General features: G+C 44.5%; 1 protein-coding gene across 4 annotated transcripts in view; it reads left to right on the top strand.

Annotated features, from left to right (window-relative positions):
* Positions 1-21,130, top strand: part of ILRUN (inflammation and lipid regulator with UBA-like and NBR1-like domains) — a 74,172-nt gene that overhangs the window by 16,668 nt on the left and 36,374 nt on the right. For all 4 annotated transcript variants that reach the window (XM_074935810.1, XM_074935811.1, XM_074935814.1 and 1 more), the window contains exons 2-4: positions 4,176-4,330; positions 9,450-9,647; positions 20,489-20,817. In XM_074935810.1, coding sequence (XP_074791911.1) covers positions 4,176-4,330; positions 9,450-9,647; positions 20,489-20,817 — 682 coding nt within the window. The remainder of the gene's footprint in view (positions 1-4,175; positions 4,331-9,449; positions 9,648-20,488; positions 20,818-21,130) is intronic.

Below are 21,130 nucleotides of genomic sequence, written 5' to 3'. Positions count from 1 at the left end.
ATTTTTTTTCTCCATGTGGAAAAGAGGGATCATAGTAGCCTACCTTGTAAAGGAGAGTGAGGCTCAATTAACATCTCTAAATGTGCTTTGAAAAGTACCATATACGTGCATACTTAATATAACACCACACATTTGCCTAAAGTGACAGAAGGTAAGAGCTGCTTACAATCTTACCAAAGTCTGGACAAAAGAGATGGGCATGAGAAGGAAGGCATCTAGCTGACCTGACTAATTTGGCGATAAACCACTTCTTCTGAAACATTTGGAAGTTAAGGGACAATGGCAGGGCTATTAGCTTTTGCCTCCTCTCTAGCTAGCCTACAAAACTGGTTTGAACCAGGACAGATGAAAAGAACTCCTGGCAGGTTTAAAAAAAACATTCTCTTGAGAGCGTATAGTTGTTTGGGGGACTATGAAACAGACGCTGCCTGGGGGTGTCTGAAGAAATTAGGTCAGCCTAAGTTACCATCAGGGGATTGTAAACTTTTGTGCAAGATAGATTTGTGTAGAGTGTTCTATTTTAAAATCCTTTTTCTTGAAATTCTTTGTTTCTATTGTTCAGCAATAACTTGGTAGTTAAGAAGGCTGTCTGGTCACTCTTTTCACCACGGGTTACAGGCTCCTGAAGGAAAGAATTGCAGGTGATGAACCCAGTTGGACTGGCAAAGTAAGCACAGTCAGCACATGGAGTACTGTAGCCTTGGGCCCCATCTACGAGTGGGTGGATCGTGTGATTCCACCTGAGATACATAAAGGCACAATGCCCAGGGACTGAAGGAGATGCACTCAGCGAGACCAGAAAGCTGACAAAGCAGCTAACCCTGGAACTGTGACAGTTTACTCATGTGGATTATGTTGGTTAAGTTGGCACTTGTGCTAACAGTTCCACATTTATTATTAGTTTATATATAACTTTGTCATGTAGCCAGGAGAAGGCCTGGTGAATAGTGAGTTTTGGGGAGAGATTTAGTGAAGAGTGAGGTGGGCTGTCACACTGGAAGAGGGCTGCTGCACCAGATGTAGAACAGCGTAGACTAAGGAATGAAGTCAAGGGGTTTGTGGAAGTGGGAGGGGATAGCAGGATTGAATGCATAAATCAGGAGTTTGTAAGATTATAAATGCTTCAGAGAGAGGGTCTTGTTTTTGTACCTGACTCTAAAGTGCTTCACACACTGGTGTGATACACAGAAATAGTAATAGGGAGGGAGGACAGAAACTTAGACAAGAGGTGGCACCATGCAGGGCTTCAAATGTGCTTGTTTGGACTTGAAACCAATGAAGTGATTTTTGGGAGGAGAGATGAAAATCAGCTTTTAAGTAGAGTCCTATGTGGATACAAAATTTGTATCCGCATCTGATCTGCAAACATGGTCCACGGATATCTGCAGATCTCTGCTTTTAAGTATTTTTCTAATTTTCAAAGTTTGTGCTTGTAAATGTCTCTGGTACTGAATTGGAGGTATGGGGTTATTGGTGGGGAACTGAATCAGGGTTCCCTGTGGTTTCGTAGTTCAAGGTTCAGATGGTTTCCTAGTGTGTCCATCAGCTGGTGCAAGGTGTGATTTCCCAAAAGAAGAGGTGTCATATTTAAGCCCATACTCCCATTTGATGTCTCCCAAAAGGCAAAGACAACAAGGAAATGTTGCTGTCTAATCTGTCTGCTGGTTGTGTAACCAGGCAGCGCATGACTTATGCCATACTGCCTCACAGTAGACTCTCTTGAAGCAGTTCAGTGTCGAAGCATTCTCCTGCTTGAACTTTGGAGATTTGCGTTGTCATTCTCTTGCTACTTTTCTATGTTGTTACTTTCATTTTCTATTTAGTCTCTAGAAATTTCCTTGAATCGTCTGTTGCGACGGCCCGAGCATTTAGAACAACAAAGCAAAACCCAACTCTTTGTGTGGAGTGGGGGCAGGCAGGCAGGGAGGGAGGGGTTGTGATACCTGGACACACTGGGACAGGAAGTCTACTTTTCTTGCGTCTTATTCAGTGGGTTTTTTTTATTAAATGCTGCAGCAGACTCTGAATTGTTTCACAGTGGCAAAGCAAGCTGATGAAATATGACACAGGGATGGGAAGAGACTTGGCAGGGGGCCTTGATGCACAAATAGCCCCACTACCCTCTGAAGTATGCTTACAGCCAAGCAAACAGAAAACAAAATACTACAGGCTGCTTTCAGATTTGTTGAAGAATTTTCCCTCAAGATCTGTCCTTTGTTTCCTTGGTTTTTTTTTTATCTTAGTGTAATAGTTTTATTGCTTGTGTGCTGCACACTTGGGATCAGACATTTTAGGATGTCTGGAGATTTATCTCTGTGTGTTTATGGATGGAGAGGAGGAAGAGCTGTGTGTGGTAGTACCATATCTGGCTACTGTAATATCTTTAACCTTGGGTCAGGGTAATGTGGGGAAGAAATTTCAGAGAAGACTGAAGTCTAGATCATGGTGTTAACCAGTTGAGTGAACAGTGACCTCTTGGCACAGCTCCATTGTGAGTTATGTAGATCTTATTCAGTGTATAAGCAACTGGCATCTGATGAGATAAAACCAAGCATTTGTTTTCATTTATTGGGTAATGTGACATGCACCCTTCCTGTAGCATTTGACTGAGCTGGCTGTTTTAAATATAGTCCTATCTTTCCTAAGTAGAAAATGCCTAGAGTTGAATAATGGCTTATAGTATAAAATGCATTGATTGTGTGTCAGTGAAAATCTTGCATGGTGGCTATTATGATCAAAGTCTGCTCTGTGCTAGGTAAAACCTAACAATTAAAAAAAAAATCCTTAACTTGTTTGACTGCCTAAAACTACCTATTATGTCCTGCAGGACATTCCTCCAGTGTCACCTGATGCATTGGGTACATTATCCATGACTTAAACAGGATGCAAGTTATTGCAGCCGTGATTGTGGCTAACATGTATTTAAACCTAAGCTCTCTATCCCTTCTTCCCCCTAGTCCAGATAGCTTTTACAGACATACCTAATTTTCATATAAGATATTACTCCTTTTGCCTTAAGCAGTTAGCTAGTATTGCGGGGCGTGTGTCTAGTGGGCTGTTTCCATTGTGAGGGGAGATTGATGATAGGTAACTCTTTGCAACCCTGTTTATTTAAAAAGAACATCAGAACAGCCATACTGGGTCAGACCAATCATCCATCTAGCCTAGTATCCTATCTTCCAACAGTGGCCAGTATCAGGTGCTTCTGGCAATTGGAGGTTATGGGACACCCAGAGCATTGGGGTTGTGTCCCTGACTATTTTGGCTAATAGCCATTGATGGAGTTATCCTCCATGAATTTAGGTAATTCTTCTTTGAACCCAGCTATACTTTAGGCCTTCAAATGCCCCATGGCAATGAGTTCCACAGGTTGGTTGTGCATTGTGTGAAGAAGTACTTCCATATGTTTGTTTTAAATCTGCTGTCTATTAACTTCATTGGGTGACTCCTAGTTCTTGTGTTGTGCAAAGGGGTAAATAACAATTCACCATTCACTTTCTGTACACCATTCATGATTTTACAGACCTCTGTCAATCTCTTAATCATCTCTTTCCTAAGGCTCTGTCTATACTACCACTTATTTTGGTATAACTTACGTAGCTCAGGGATGTGAATAAGTTACACCAACCTAAGCACTGATGTTGACATGGCTATGTTGGCACTCGTTGGGAGTGGATTAAGTCGATGGGAGAGCTCTCTGTCAGCTTGGTGCAGGTGCAGCTGTGCCACTTAAGCTCTCTGGTGTAGTCATAGCCTCACCTGATCTACTGCATCTTAAGTACACTCTGTCTGAAATAGATAATAAGCTCCGTGGTGCTGGGACTGTGTGCAGGATTGAGTATGCTGTCAGCAGTAAATAAATAGGCTCCTTGATTGGAATTCCTGCCATTCTGTGTCTAACCATGTATCTTGAAAGCATCAGGGCCTGTATCCTAGCAATCCAGCAATTATACCATTTTGGTCTTGAGAATTGAGTAATCACGCATGTGTTTTTTGTGCTTCATCCATCCCATACAGCCAGAGGATCAGAAGACCTTGTACTCCAAAATTAACCTAACGGAGCTAATGCTCTTTAATTTTTTTGTTTAGCTTTAAGAGATGGAATATATAAACCCTTGAGAGGGACCTGATTCAATGGGTCTGTACTTAAGGCTGCATTCTGTTTTGGTTTCCAGGAACCTACAAGCAGCCATTGGAGCCTACTATGACTTTGAGAGTCCGAACATCAATGTGCCCTCCATGTCCTTCGTTGAAGATGTTACCATAGGAGAAGGGGAGTCCATCCCTCCTGATACCCAGTTTACAAAAACATGGAGAATACAAAATACAGGTAAATGGGGGTAAATCTTTCCTTTTTCATTGAACTGAGATGGAAACTTCATAGAAACAAAGATCCACTTGTTCAAAATGATTTTTTATTCCGCAGGAGTAAAGTTATTTCATATCAAGGTGTTAATGAAGGGGGAGGCTTTCAAAGACACAAGGGGAAGCTAAGTGCCCAAATACCATTGAAATGCCTTTTTGGTGCCTTTGAAAATATTCACCTTTTTGGACACTGACATTTGGGCAAAATGGAAGCATGTTATGTTGACAGGTGGGGAGCTGTAATTTCTGTCTTATCTACCTTAACTCCCCAAGGAAGCTTAGAGTCTGAAGATGTTGTAATGCCAAGGCCTCTGTATAGGTTAGAAAGAAAAGAAAGCAAATGTAATGTGATATCTGCTTCCCAGCCCCTTCCTCACTGCCTTTCCCAGGAGGGTTCTTTTGTGTTGGAGGTAACATGACAGGATAGAGCCAGATGGTGTCTATATGGGTTTAGAAGGACCTTACAACCTCTCTTCTTTTCAGTCCCAAGCTCAATCACTTCAGCAGTTTCCATCCTTCTAAACTGGGTTGATATTTTCTGTTGTTCCCTTCATTAGTACGTTAGTTTATTGGGTGTACTTACTTTGAGCTCTTTGTAAGAACAGTAGCCTGGTAGCACCATTGTATTAATGGGGATGTTTGTTTTCCTGTTCAGACCTTCTGTTTTGGCTGTTAGATATCCTGAACTTTTCAAACTCGGAGGACAAGGAATTTGTGTTGCAAATTCTGTCTGAAAGTAAAACCATGTGACGCAGAAGTGATCCTAAAATAGTTCAGCTGTTCCTGTTGATGGAATTCTTTATTCTTCTAGTTCTTGTTCTGTCCCTATGCTGTGTGCTTCACTTAGGAGGGGGTATTTAATTGGGATGATAGTTGTATTGGAACAACTCTCTAGGAACAGATTTAGCCTTACTGTCGTGAATGGAGTGAGTGGTGCTCTGGGGCCAGATCGTACATCACTGAAATCAGTAGCGTTGCCACAGACTGCAACTGGAGCATGATCAGCCCTTGTATGGGGACAGTGTTATCCAAAATTCTGATTCAGACAGATGCACGTGACCAGTTACGCTGTTCAGTGGTCTTTTGAGTTCCCGTCTCTTCCTACAGAATTTGCCAAGTAAAGATAAAATGCAAAGCAAGTTATTTTCTTAGGTATTCATTCAGTACAGGATTCCTAATTTTCAATCTTTTCCGTCACTTAAAGGCTCTTCTAGTCAGAATCTCTTCCAGCAGGAGGATGGAAACAGTTTACTTTTAAAAAGGAATAGTTTTCAGCAAATAAACTCAGCCGATTTAAAATCAGAATTGTTTTATTTAAACTCCTATGTTTGAACTGCATTTCATTCTTTTTTGTGTGTGGTCTATACACTGTCCCTTCAATTAACTGTGGGGCACTTTATAGAACCCATGAGAGTGTCAAGAAATCAGTGGAGGTGATGCAACTCTGAGAGGAGATGGTGTAAGCTCAGACTAAATTACTCTCATTGCAAGGCTGTGACAGTTGCAATTCTATTAAAACGGTGTGAATTGTGTGAAATTAGGAACAGAGTAATCTTGTGGCAGTTCCTAGAGGAGAGGATATGATGCAAGTTTGTGGAGACAACATTCCAGCTTGAGGTGAGCCAAAACAGTCATCTCCGTGTGAGTCTGAAGTGAGGCCAGGCAAAATAAACTCTCAGTGCTTATCTACTGAGATGTAATTATGGGAGGAAAATGAGATCTGTGGATTCAAAGGGAGATAATACTTTGTCCTCGAGTGCTGCAATGACCGGCTGTCGCATGAGTAGTTCACCTGTGTATCTGAATTTAATTATCATGCTTTTGCTGCTTCTGTGCAGAGGAATGATAGCATAACCAAGACTAATGTTCTTAATCGTGTGTGAGCAAATTACAGCTGTGTTAAAAATCATAAATGACTCTTCTTGCCACAGAGCTTGGAGCACTGTATAGTAATATGCTAAACATTATAAAACAAACGGTTATTAAACCCCACTATCCTAAAAACTTAGACTTGGGTACAGGGCATAAGGGCAAGAAGTGAGGTAAAGATAGACTCAACACTTTGTAGGCTGGTGCTCATATGAAAAAACACCAATTGCAGGGAAAGGGTTTCGGTGTCCTATTGGACTTTCCTGTGTGTATTTGGTGGCTGTTTGGGTAAAATGGAAAGGTGACTGTTGAGCACTTTATTTCTAACGTGCAAAACTATTTGGCAAATTTGTACATTTACTATGTATATAATATATGGACAATTAGTGTCAAATATGAGACATTCTTGACAAGTGATGAGGGATAGATCCAGGGGGAACAAGTTTTTCACCTTAGCAACCCCCATGGCAAAGGCACTATAATCTTCTCAGCAGTTGAGGTGGAGTTTCCTAAAAGTCCAGGTCCTGTCTAAGCTTCAGAACCCTTCAGGATGAGATTGGAAAATACTAGCTCCAAATGAAATCCCCATATGTGAAATCTACTGTTGATTAACAGACCTGTTTTTAGTAACTAAAAACCCTTTGCTACCCCCATCCTCATTCTCTTGGTTTTTTTCCTTTTGGTTTTTATGATTAAATCATAAAATCCCTCCCACAAGTAACAGATGTGTCTTCATGAAAACTTGGGTTTTCAGTTTCTTAAAAAAATTTCTAGATAATTGTTAGATTCAGTGAATTTTATGTTGTCTTCAAAATTTGTTTCCCTTCCTAAAGTCCTTGGGTCTTGTAGGATGTGGGTAGGGAGTTGAAGGAAACAGTTTCAACTTAGAATTCCTTGGTTTTTGTGGCTTCCTGTCAAAACCAAACTTTGTTTTGGCTTCCACCAGGGTTAAAGCAATACTTTCTTTTGTAAATTTTGGTTATAACAATACTTCGGCTTATCCACAGAGGCCAGACCACACTGTTACAACTTGGTTTAGCTTCAATCCAGGTTAACTATCGTTTTTGTGGTGGTGGTTTTACTGTGCAGATTAGGCCAGTGTCTTACATTTAAAAATTATTTCAATTAATATTTAATATCCAAGGACTGGAATGTTCAAGATTAGCACTTGCTAGGTAGATGCTGAAGTGAAGCCAAGATTCTTAATGATCCTGCAGGAACCCTTGATTAAATGACTTCAGTTCTAAAACATGAAAAAAACAGAGTGAGGCATCGCTTTGAGGGATTTGGTGTGGCAGAGCTGCTTTCTGTCTGATGCAGAGAGCAGAGCTGTTGTGTACTCAGTTGGTTGAACAGGTCAATTAGAGTTCTGTAAGCATGTAGTTCCGTTTATGAATAAACTGTTTTCAGGCAGGGGCTTTTTGCCTGTTGTCAAAAACTAAGGTCCAGTCCTCCTACAGTGTGATAGTCTTTTTGCAGGCTCGCCAGTCTTGTATAATAGGACTAAAGAATCAACCCGATTCAATGGACTTACTTCCATATCCCAGTCTACCTCTAGCTGCTGCGAGCTCCTTTGGACGGTTACTGCAATCTGTCATCTCCTGAGAAATGCATGTACTGAAATAGAATGACATAATCATCATTTCAGTTTAATGGCGCTTATCAGCTATAGCACTCTAAGCACATGGCAAACTTAAAGCCATTAAAACTGATAAAAATCACATATATTATTTAAAGGAAAACCATGTTGCCAGGCTGCACACCCTTTCACACAAAAGTCGCCACACTCCATAGCTCCCACACATCACAACATAGGGCCTGCTAATCACTCAGATCTTCCTTTTCCAAGGGTCCCCAACTTTCATGCTGTTTCTAACTGTTGCTGGGTCCAAAATAGCTGCCCTCATCCCATTCCAACTATCCCACACTGATACTTCCTCAGTTGATGGGTTTCTTTCTAGGTCCAAACCCCACAAATAATGATTCGCTGCCATGCCCTCACTGCAGTACCTCCAGAGAATAGATTCTTCCATAAAGTCAGGTATCTCAAGGAATGCTCCTACAAGATGTCCCTTGGTCACTAATACCTATCCAGAGTTGGCATCTCAGCATCGGCTTGCAATAATCATATATATCTGTCCAAATTTCTCTGCAGCTCACAGACGTCCCTAAACTGCTCCCATTAACTTATAGCAAGCAGAGTGCAATCGCTACAGCCCAGAAACCAGATTTATCAGTCCAGCTCATATCATGATCTCAGAGAGAGCATCCAAATGCCATGTTGGCACTGATATTCACACACCCACTGGAGCCATGCTCTACAACTCTTTCAAAGCCATTCTCCACAGTTTTTCCATCTCACCATCCCCTCCTCTTTTGCCGTTGTATGAAACTGCTGCATCTTCCCTCAAATGAGCTGTTGCTTGTACAGCAAATACCACCTTGCTCCATTCCTTCATGCTATACATCATCAGCCCCTAGAACTTCAGTCTAAACTTGGATCTCAGTTTTCACTGTCAGAGTTCAGCCACACCATCAAGGAGCTGGGAGGGGCTCACTGCAGGAAGGAGAAATAAAACAATATAGAAGATGTTATTTCTAGTTCATAAGTTTACAAACAGGGAGAACAAAAGCATTTGCTCTTCCCAAGACTGCCAACAAACTGAAAAAGGAACTTGACACCCTGGCAGAAAATGTCTCATGTTTCCTATGAAAATATTTTCAGTTATGAGATTGCGGGGAGGGAAACAAAAACAGTACAATTAAGATGGAAAAACTAGTTGGTCATCTTCATTGAGTGCTACATGTGTCCCCAACGTGGCTAACGTGCAGCGGAACGTGTCCTCACAGGCCTCTCACTCAGATTTATTGATTACTGATGGCCTTTGTTAAATCATGGCTCTGGGTTTCTCAGTTTTTAAAGGACTTGTGCATATTTTACAGGTCTTTCCTTCCAGTTGGTCACATGCTGGAACAGTTATCTTTTTGTATGAAAATCTTTCTCTCCCTTTGCTGTTGTATGAGAACTAGAAAATTTGACTAGGCTGGTATCTGTTAGCCAACTTGGAATCTCCTTGACTGTTCAACAGAGCAGTGTAACTCTTTTAATAAAATGTTTATCTACTCATGCAGGCACTTGCCAGAAAAGAAGCAGATGCGAAGTCGCTACAGTTGCATTGTCACTGACACTTCAATACCTTTTTCTGCTCAATCAGGGACAGAGGCATGGCCCCCAGGGGTTTGTCTTAAGTACGTCGGGGGAGACCAGTTTGGCCATGTAAACATGGTGATGGTCAGATCGCTAGAACCCCAGGAGATTGCAGATGTCAGCGTTCAGATGTGCAGCCCCAGCACAGCGGGAATGTATCAGGGACAGTGGCGCATGTGCACTGCTACAGGACTCTATTATGGAGGTAAGTTATTCCTCTCTTTGTAGTTCTCTCTTATTTGTAATGCTCCCAAACCATAAAAGGTAGGAGCCTTCGTTCTTGTATTGCTGTTGGCCAAATAGTTGCTGGTATCCCAGTCACCCTCCTAATATCCAAATGATAATCTAGAGGTATTGTAAATTTTATTCCCGTGTGTTTTAATGGAATGCACTTTAGAAAATCATGCAGCTTAGTTAAGCACCTAAGTATGGAACTCGAATTCGAACGGTTTATCTAAACTAGGAAGTTGTGCTGATTGTACTATAATCCTGCCCTCCTTCCCCCAGTTTGGGTGCAGTTACAATAGCATAGAAATGTTTTACACTGCATGGCTATTCCCATACAGGAATAGCTATAGCTACACTGATTCAAAATGATCTGGACAAATGGAGAAATGGTCTGAAGTAAATAGGATGAAATTCAGTAAAGACAAATGCAAAGTACTCCATGTAGGAAGGAACAATCAGTTGCACACACACAAAATGGGAAATGACCTCCTAGGAGGGAGTATTGCAGAAAGGAAAGGAGTACTAAGAGACTAACCAATTTATTTGAGCATGGATCTGGGGGTCATAGTGAGTCAACAGTGTTAACCCTGTTGCAAAAAAATGAACAACATTCTGGGATGTATTAGCAGGAGTGTTGTAAACAAGACATTAGAAGTAATTCTTCTGCTCTACTCTGTGCTGATTAGGCCTCACCTGGTGCATTGTTTCCAGTTCTGGGTGCCACATTTCAGGAAGGATGTGGACAAATTGGAGAGTCCAGAGAAGAGCAATAAAAATGATTAAAGGTCTAGAAAACAACATGACCTATGAGGGAAGATTGAAAAAATTGAGTTTGTTTAGTCTGGAAAAGAAAAGATTGAGGGGGGACATAATAAAAGTTTCAAGTATGTAAAAGGTTGTTAGAAGGAGGAGGGAGAAACATTGTTTTTCTTAACCTCTAAGGTTAGGACAAGAAGCAATTGGCTTAAATTGCAGCATGGGAGGTTTAGGCTGGACATTAGGAAAAACTTCCTAAGTGTCAAGGTGGTTAAGCGCTGGAATAAGTTGCCTAGGGAGGTTGTAGAATCTCCATTATTGGAGTTTTTTAAGAGCAGGTTAGACAGATACCTGTCAGGAATGGTCTAGATAATACTTAGTCTTGCCATGAGTGCAGGGGACTGGACTAGATGATCTCTCGAGGTCCCTTCCAGTCCTATGACTCTATGATTTAAGGCTGATCTACGTTTGTTATACCGGTAAAACATAAATTGTTAAAAATAGATAAATTGAAAAAAAAATCACACCCTTAATCAAAATATTTAGGCCAGCAAAATATTTAGGCCAGTAAACCAGCCTTAATTTCTTGCATCCAGTTTTGGAAAACGTGGCCTGTATTTGGAAAGTACCTAAGATATTTTGGGCCCCACCTAAATAATAAATAACCCACTGACCTCTTCTGCAGGACACTTCACTCCTTTAAGATTTGCACTGAACCTTCACTGGTACTAATGGCTAGCAAGAACATTGCTAACAAGATTTTCATGATTTTTTTTTGGCAATTAGAGTGCCCTAACTGCATGGGGTCAAATGAGAAATATTAGCAACATGGGACAAAATAATTACCCTCTTCAAAAAGTACATGCTTATTGAGAACTATCAGCAGAGCCGAGCTGTCTTTGAAGGGGATGTAATTTATACCTGAAGTGAGAGGATAGCTTTCTCTCCTGCTTTTATTTCAGTTCAGGATGTCTACATAACTGCTAGTTGTCTTTGTTGTTGCATAGCTATGTAAGAGCATGTGATTTTTATTTTTGAAGGTCATTAGAAGTAAAGTATAGGGTAAAGGTTATAAATCTTCTTTATTTGCTTTTTTCATCTATCGCTCTTTCTGATATTTACATTCCTCAGTTAGAAACATAAGTGGTGTCATATCAAATCAGACCCATCAAGAGTGATAAGTTGCTTCCAAGGAAGAACCCGCCCCATAATTTATAGCCGGTTCAGTGTTGTACACAGTGTGTGGAATTCTTTCCTGATCCCTCTGCATGATTGGATAGTGCTGTGAAGCATGGTTTGATTACCCCTATTTTTGCTGGGATAACTACAGATGATGTTGGTCATAAAATTTACTAATGCTTGGAATGTGGGAGTAATTTTATTTGTAGAAGCATTCCTTTGTCTTTGTTTCTCCAAGCGTGGGGTATCTAGAGAGGAAATTTGCTTTCCCGTGGTGATCTCTGCATATGTTTTTAAATCCCTACTCATGTATTAGTTTCTTCCCTGTTAGATTTTTTAAATGATATGATGCTTTAATTCCCTTTTTTTAAATGTTGTTGGTAATGGAACTGGCTATTACCAGTAGGTATCCTTCCAGATATGTGCAGCATAGCTAATTTTGACTAGCCCAATGTGTGTGTACTGGGAGGAGAATTTTGCCATCCCTCACTTTCCCTCCCCACCTACACCCACCCCCAAGATGTTAAAACAATCATTCCTCCCTAAAGAGGATTGGAATTGGTTTCCTCTGGAGTGCAGTGCTACTTAAGAGCATTAATCAGAGGTGTTTTTTGAAAATAACACAGTGCTTCTCCTGGAACTAAATGTGCTACTTCCACAGCTCTCCCAGCCCCTCAGGATCTAGGGGGCTCCAAATTTGAATTCAGATGACGCTAAATTACTGGGCTGGCATTGAGATTCTCAATTTTTTTGGCTATCTAACTTGCAAGTCACATGCCTGAGACTTTTAACCCATGAATGAAACTGTATTAATGCTTATACAAAGCCATAACAATTGCAAATAAATCGTACCAGTTGGGTTGGGAAAAGCAATGAAAGCTGGAGTAATGGAAATAATTACTTCTGCTTCGAGTGCTTGTTCATGTCAATTCCAATCAGGTGTGCGCACGCGCATGGCAGCCGGAAGATTTTTCCCCTAGCAGTATCCGTCGGGTCAGTCCGGGTGCCCCCTGGAGTGGTGCCATGATGGTGTTCAATATAGGGCCCTACTGACCCGCCCACCCCTCAGTTCCTTCATACCGCCAGTGACGGTTAGCTGGAACTTCCCCTGGCTCTTGTCGTGACAAGCGCATTTGGCAGTCTGTATATAGTTAGTAGGTACTTTACTTAGTTAACACTAACTACTACTTAAGTTTCCTTTGGAGGGGTTTCCCCTCCAGCTCTATCCCGGTGCTAGGGCATGCTGCGGTCTCCTGGCTTCAAAGTCTGTGAGGTCTGCGGCAAGTGTATGCCCAGAAGCGATCCTCACACTTCGTGTTTGAAGTGTTTGTTGGAGAGCCATCAAAAGGATCGCTGTAGGATCTGCAGGGGGTTTCGCCCCAGGACACTGAAAGATAGAGATCAGCACCTGAAGATCCTACTAATGGAAGCGGCATTCCGGCCCCAGTCCAACCCTGGGTCGGCGGACCCAGCGCCGAGTACCTCCTCCTTAGTATGCAGTGCCCCGGCACCGTCGACACTGGGATCGGTGCTGAGTAAAAACAAGGACTCTCGGCGCCGTCATGGCTCCACTCATGGGTCACGTGCCGCAGGCAGGCACCGGTCTCAATTTGCCAGTGCTGCAGAAGAGGAGGAGGCCGGAGAGGGGTCGTTCCACCCCCCGCCAGCTAGAGCCAAGGAGCTGGCCATTGTAAGACCTGAGTCAGGCCACGCTTCTTCAGCCTCACTGCCAGAGATGGTTGCCACGACTCCTGCCCCCGTGGAAGGGCGGTCAAGTCCTGACCCTTCTTGCTTGCCGAGGCTGAGCTGACAACTACACCTCCCGTCGACTCCAAAGGTGTTTGAGGCAGCACATGGCTCCAGCTCATGGCACCATTCTCCCTGCCTGGACGGGAGAGGTTGCTGGCACCGGTCGTTCCCGCCGGCACTGTCAAGGGGAAAGCCTGCAATGATGGCCTGGTGGTCTCCGTCCCCAGTGCTGCTTCCCGGTGCCAGAAAAGGGTCAGAAGCCTAGTCGGTCCCCACGCCCTCGGCATGGACCCTCAGAGCCTCAAAGTACTGCTTTTCCGGGGTCCTCCTTTTTGGGGACCTCGGAGTCTGACTCCTTGTAGCCAGACAGCCAGCCCCCCCCCTCAGACCAGCATTGCTGGAAACACACGGGAGCCAAAACACCAGGGCACTCCAGCACAGCCTTTGAAGCTGAGAGAAGCACAGGTGTGCTGCGACAATGTGTCTCTGGGAACGTATACAACAATTGGGCTCACAGCAGGCAGAGGCGCTGTGACAGACATGGCTCTTAGCCCCTACTAAAACAGCATGATGCACACACACCAACATCCTAGGTGGGAAAATATTTACCCTGATAAAAGAAATGTCCAGTAGTCGAAACTTATTGTTTCTCCCTTGCAAGTGTGAACTACTCTTGCGAGAGCTGGCGTCACCCCGACAGACCAGCCCCAATTTAGCATAGAAAGGAGAAAGAGAATAAAGGAGTACAGAGGTATAAGTAGGGGACCTACAGCACCATGATTTTTGAGTGCTTTTCACTATCTATCTGCTGGTCAGATAAGTGACAGCCTCCCAAGGCTTCTGCAGCTAAGAGGGTCCCTAAGCCTTGTCCCTTATTCGTCTTTCCGCGGAATTGAGTGACCGATCCTGGCTTGGCACCGCTGGAATCGAGAGATGCAAGGAGGGTAAGAAGCACCCACACCTGATCTCCTATCTTTAGTGTACACATATTTTGAAATAGAGCTCTATACTTTGTTTTCTTTCTTTGGGATTGTAGCTTCAGTTTTGTAATTTGTTTGTGAGTGTAACATCTCTACATTTAAATAAGTAGGCACTAGCAATTTTGTAACCACATGATTAGAATCTAGTTTAATAAATTTTGGTTACCATTTGTGCATAAGCCTGACTTGTTTCTCTGGTTTACTGTGAAGCAGCCAACACAATTAAAGAACCTCAGCCGTTTTGGCTATAAAGCCTGGCCATTAGGTGAGAGTACTAAGAGCCTAGCGTTGAGTTGTGCCGCCTCCACGGTGCAAACTCTTGGGGCGCCTGTCAGTCAATCCTGACTGCCCGCTGCGAAGGAGCTCTGAGCTCTAGCAGTTAAAGTCACGGGTGTGGAGAGGCTCTTAGTGCTGCCATTGGGGCACCTGTCAGTCAGTGTTGACTGCCCGCTGCGAAGGAGCTCAGAGCTCTAGCAGTTAAAGTCACGGGTGGTTAGGACCTTGGGGCATCCGTCAGCCTAGCCCGGGCTGCCCGCCGCGAAGGGACAGTGCGTCCTAGCGGTTAAAGTCACGGATGGTATAAATGGGCATAGCTGGCACCTCACCAAACATCCCTGGCCATCGGCTAACACTCCTATCGATCTCAAAGGAACAGAAGTAGACAGTCCAGGTCATCATGAGACCAGCACCCTTACCTGGCACCGTGGCCCATGCAGTGGCAGCCTCCGGCACAGTGGCCCTTTTGGACTCCCTGGGCCTTTCACCAAGGCCAAGGGCAGAGCCAAGTGTCTCATTCTAGGGCGTCATCAGTGCCCTTGGCCACTTTCATACAGCCTCCAGCACCGTCTACATCAGCAGGATCGGGGTAGCTCCATCACTTCCTGATGCCATCCCAACTGTTGCAGCACTGGTGTCAGCTACTCCAGCCCCAGCGGTATCAGTACTGACGTCCTCGGCACTGACAGCCCCAACACCATCGGTTCCAGCTTTGACAACTTGGGCACTGGTGGCCGTGGCACCGACGTATACAGCTCTGGCACAGAGGGCCATGGCACAGTTCATGTCGGCTCCAGCCCAGGATCCCCAAGCGCCGCGGGACCCCTTGGGTGCGGAGGGAAGAGAGCAGCCACTCCTTGCGGGCGTCTCTTCCTTCCCAGAGGAAGTGCTGGCAGGCACTTTGGTAGCCCCGGCCCTGGAGGGCAACAGGGTCCTACAGAAGTTATTGAGGGTTGCCCAGGGCCTGGGCATTCAGGCGTAGGAGGTAATGGAGGATGCAGATCCAGTGTTGGATATCCTCACCCCCTCCGGACCAGCACGTATTGCCCTACCCGTCATAAAGATCACTGCCAGCACCACAAAAATCTTGTTCCAGATCCCGGCTTCATTGCCCGCTATGGCAAATGCAATGAAAGACCCTATTTTGTGCTGTCCAGGGGCTACGAGCACTTGTATACCCATCCTCCACCAGATTCCTTGGTTGTGGACGCTGCTAACCAATGTGAGCACCAGGGCTACCCAGGCCCTGTCCCAAGGAATCGGGAGGCAAAATGACTCAACCCTTTTGGTAAAAAGGTCTACTCCACTGGCGGTTTGCAGCGCCACATTTCTAATTAGCCAGCCATTGTCAGCGGGTACTGCTACAATACATGCGGGGCAATGGCAAAGTTCGCAGAGCTGCTGCCGCAGGACTCCCATGCCGAATTCTCAGCCCTTGTGGAGGAGGGCAAGCTCAATCCTTGAGCTTCGTTGCAGGCCACTCTGGACAGGGCTGATGCAGCCACTCAGGTGATGTCTACCGGGATTGCCATGAGAAGGGGCTCCTGGCTCCAGGTATCGGGTGTGCCATACGAGGTCCAGAAGACCGCTCAGGATCTCCTCTTTGACTGTGTGACTCTATTTTTTGAAAAGACGGATAAAAAGCTACATAGCCTAAAACATAGGTTCTCAAACGGTTGTCTGCAGATCACCAGTGATCCGTGAGCTCCGTTCAGGGGGTCCGCGGATAGGTCCCTCTGATGTGTGCGCCTGGGCAGCCGCACATGAGAGAACGAAGGGCCACCCACCTAATGAGTGGAGCCGCATAGATGTGGCTCCACTAATTAGATGCCTGGATCCTGGAGAAGATGTACCACATATGGTGAGTTGGTGGCCTTGGGGGGAATATGGGGTAGGTGGGAGGGGCCACTGGGGTGAGAAGAGGGGGTGGAGGGGATTTGGGATGTGCAGGGCTGCGGTGGCCAGAGAAAGAGGCAACTTTCCCCAGCTCCAGGGCTGCAGCTCCCAGGGAGAAATGCCCCTCCTTCCCAGCCTAAGCTCAGTGGCTGCTGTGGTGGGGGAGAGACCCCCACCTTCCCAGCCCCAGCTCGGGGGATGCTAAGTGGAGGAGAGAGGGCACATCCATCATATTAGAAAGATAAGGCTACGGATATTAAAATATGAGTTGTGGGCTTTTATTTGTAGAACAAAAAAAGTTAAGGTTTTTTTTTTTCTTTTTTAAATATATAGCGCTTTTATCTAAGGGCTTTACAATAGTTAGCTAATTGTAGAAACAACATTTGGAAAGATCATTAAGTGGTCTGCTGAGACCCTCAGCAATTTTCAAGTGGTGCACGAAAAAAAGTTTGAGAACCACTGGCCTAAAAGACTCAAGAGCCACCCTCAAATCGCTGGGGCTCCACACCCTCGCCATGCAGTGGAGGCATTTTAGGCCACAACCTCCTCTACGGTTCTACCAACCGCAGAACTGGCAGGATGGCTCACGGAGGAAAAACAGGAGCAGCAGGAAGAGGCCTTACCCGTCGTCAGGCCAGGGCTCTGGCCCGTCCAAACTTTCATCTGGTCAGAAGCAGGCCTTTTGAAAGTGCGAACGAGGACGATGCACCAGAACTTGAACTGGATCCATCCCGCCTTACCTTCTCGTCCCGACTATCCCCTTTCTACCTTGTGTGGGCCCGTATCAGATTGGGCTGCAGGATGCTCTGCACAGTAGAGAGGAGATACTCCCTCCAATTCTCTGTCCTTCACCCCCCTTCCTTGTCCCTCTTCAGGGACCCTTCTCACGAGCAACTCCTCATACAGAGGTGCACTCGCTCCTGTTACTAGGAGCAGTGGAAGAGGTTCCTCAGGAGCTGAAGGGCAAAGGTTTCTATTCCCAATATTTCCTAATACTGAAAGCCAAAGGTGGGCTCAGGCCCATCCTAGACCTGCAAGAGCTCAACAAGTTAATGAGGAAACTGAAGTTCACCATGGTCTCTTTGGCCTCCATCATCCCTTCCTTGGATCCAGGGGACTGGTATTCCGCCCTCAACTTGAAGGACGTGTACTTTCATATAGCAATTACTCCATACCACAGAAGGTAACTCAAGTTTGTGGTGAGCAACAAAAACTACCAGTTCACAGTCCTCCCATTTGGCCTGTCAGCGGCGTCTCGTGTGTTACTAAATGCATGGCAGTCGTGGCTGTGTTCCTGCACAGGCCGCAGGTACAGATGTTCCCGTACCTCGATGACTGGCTTATCAAGGGCTGCTCCAAGGCTCAAGTGGGGGCACAAGTTGACTTTATAAGAAAGACATTAGATGAACTGGGCCTTATCCCAAACATGGGGAAATCAATGCTCTTCCCTGTTCAGTGAATAGAGTTCATGAGGTGGTGCTGGACTCAACACACGCCAAGGCACACCTCCCGCAAGCGAGGTTTCGGGCCCTGGGGGACATCATTCGAAGTCTCAGACAGTTTCCAACCACCACAGCAAGGAATTGCCTAAAACTTCTAGGACACATGGCCTCTTGTACCTATGTGGTACAACATGCCAGGATCAGACACCAGCCTCTCCAGTAGAGGAACTGTTACATTAGGGAGCATTTATTTCATACACGTTTCTGGTCAAATGGCTAAACTATGGGCTTGGCAGGTGGGTAAAGGAAATAATTTTGGGGCTACTTTGCATATAATTTTCAGTCTGTACAGATACTCCACTAATCATGTCAGAAAGTTTCAAGTCCAAACTTTGCAGTTCCCTTTCGAATCGGAAAGGGGAAAAAAGCCTTAAAAAAATTACATGTTAATCATTCTGGCCTTTCCTGAATTGACATCCCCTCTAATGCTGGGGTAAAACTTGAGGAGTTGCCAGAGATTAACAGCAGATGGCACCACTTCACTACTTGCCAGACTTTTTTGCCGAAAGCTGCTGACCATGTTGGTATAACCAAGAGAGAAAAATCCTCTGTAGAAGTAATAGGTTTTAGTCTAATTTCTTGTGCCTTTTCAGTGTCCTAATTGATGTTTCATAAGGGATTTAAACATGGGTAGGATATGGGGCTGTTGACTGTTGATACGTTCATATATGAACTAAGATGGCTAAGAAAAAGGAATATTGGGAGCTGAAAAGGGGCTAGTGAATCCTCCTAGTCTCGCTTGGTAAAGTAAAGGCAGCTAAACCCTGTCAAACTAAGCATGGTGGCCAGATGAGAAGAGAGGTGCTGTGAGTTGGGCTGTTTTGAGAAGCACTGGTAGCCACACTAAACTGTAAAGGAATCTGCTGTCCTCTTTTTCCCCAGTCAGCCACTGGCAGCATGTTGCAAGCAGCTGGGCTGCTTGCAGATTAACTTTATCTGGAGGAAAACCAGCAGCTGACTAGAGAGACAAGGTGGGTGAGGTAATATCTTTTATTGGACCAACTTCTGTTGGTGAGAGAGACAAGCTTTCAAACCACACACAGCTCTTCTTCAGATGTGGGAAAGGTACTCTGAGCATCACAGCTAAATGCAAGGTGGAACAGATTGTTCAACATAAGTGGTTAGCACATATTCTAAGGCGGGGTGCCCAACAGACAGCTCGCGGGCCATACGTTACCCACCAGAGCGTTTCATAACACCCGTGGCTTGCTTCAACGCAATATACTGGAGGCTGATTCATTAGTGTTTTGTCATCATGCTTACATCACCAGTGTGTAAATAAACAATACTGTACACAGAAACCACCTATCTAAATACATATGAAACAAGCTGAACTTAAAATATAAATCAAGACAGGTGACTTTTAATCTTATTAAAAATATGTAGCATTTGTTTGGCCCAGACAAGGTTGTGCTTCGGTTTCTGTGGCTGTCCTGTGTAATAATTTGGGCACCACTCTAAGGGACCATTCAAGGTAGGGTGGCCGGTTAATACCTCTGCAGTCAAAGGACAAAAAGGGGTCGTTAGTGGGTTACAGGTTGTTGTAATAAGCCATAAATTCAGTGTCTTTGTTCAATCCCTGTATACACCCCTGAACACACTTAAAATCGCCTTCATCAAACAAGGATGCTCCACCATTTTGGTCCTTATTGGGTGCCTATCACAACATGCGGTATACCTCATGCAGTGCACTAAATGCCCCAATAGCAACTATGTGGGTGAAACCGGACAATCACTACAGACTCGAATGAACTGACACAGGAAAATAAGAGATGAAAAACTCCCTATCATCTCTGGGTGAATGCTTTTTACAAAGTGATCACTCTATATCTGACCTCTCAGTCCTCATCGTCAAAGAAAACCTGCACAACACTTTCAAATGTCGACCCTTGGAGCTTAAATTCGTAATTCTGCTAGACACTAAAATCATGAACTGAACAGACACGCTAGATTTATGGCTTATTACAACAATCTGTAACCCATTAATGTAAAAATCAGGAAATTCATTTACATAACTCAGCCACATTGCTCACATACAGATGTAAGCGAAGCTGGTGTAAATGAGCATATTCTGCAGCAGAAAAGTGAAGGACTGGGAGTAGTCTCCTGGGTTCTTTCAGTCTGCCACTCACTCTTGCTTTGTGGCTTCGGGCAAGTCTCACTTCCTTGGTGCTTTCAGTCTATAGGAAATTAGACTGCATGTGGGGCTTTATGTTGAGGCCAATAATTACTTTTTTTTTTTGGTTTATTGCTTGGCTGCTGTCCTGAGTAGCATACTGTTGCTTACTTGGCAGAACACTTGCCTGCTTCTTAGAGGCGTTAGGCTTACCTGATGTTTGTAAAATGCTGTAAAAATGTGTGGTTGAAAAATACTATGCAAGTTAAAAATACTATTATTGTATTACAGGGGCAGGAGTGGTCTCCCTCTTCCCCTGTAAGCTATATCTAATATTGACCTAAATTACCTTCCCTTTTCACAGATGTCATCTGGGTGATCCTCAGCGTGGAGGTTGGAGGACTTTTAGGAGTAACGCAGCAGCTGTCATCCTTCGAAACGGAATTCAACACACAACCACATCGCAAGGTAGAAGGAAACTTTAACCCCTTCGCCTCTCCGCAGAAGAACAGGCAACCAGATGAAAACAACCTAAAGGACCCTGGGGGTTCTGAGCTAGGCACAATCAGCAAAAACACGTGGGGGCCTGCTCCTGACCAAATTGAACAAGATCAGAATGGACTGTCACAAAACTCTGTAAATCTCTCCCCCAGCAGTCACTCGAACAACTTGTCGGTAGTGACGTACAGTAAGGTAGGTGCCCTGGGAGAACAGGAGAATGGGTAGGTGACAAGACCATGGTGTGTATTGTGATAGTCCTTCTTCGTTACAAACTGTGAAGCCCTCCCTTCTGCCTCCGCCTGACCTACTAAGGAAGGGTTTGAATATAAGACCGTCTAACTCTGCCAGCTCCTCACCTTATATTAAACAAAACAAAATAAAACACCCTTTTCCTCTGATAGATTCTACTAGGTCCACATTTTAAAAATCCTCCTTGATGTTAACCTACTCTTGGCTGGGTGCTGTAACTGATAGTGGTTGGAGCCCTCTCCAACCTCCAATATGT

This window comes from Natator depressus, chromosome 21 (genome assembly GCF_965152275.1).
Source record: "Natator depressus isolate rNatDep1 chromosome 21, rNatDep2.hap1, whole genome shotgun sequence".
Classification (NCBI taxonomy): domain Eukaryota; kingdom Metazoa; phylum Chordata; order Testudines; family Cheloniidae; genus Natator; species Natator depressus.
This window is presented reverse-complemented; position numbering and strand designations above follow the sequence as displayed.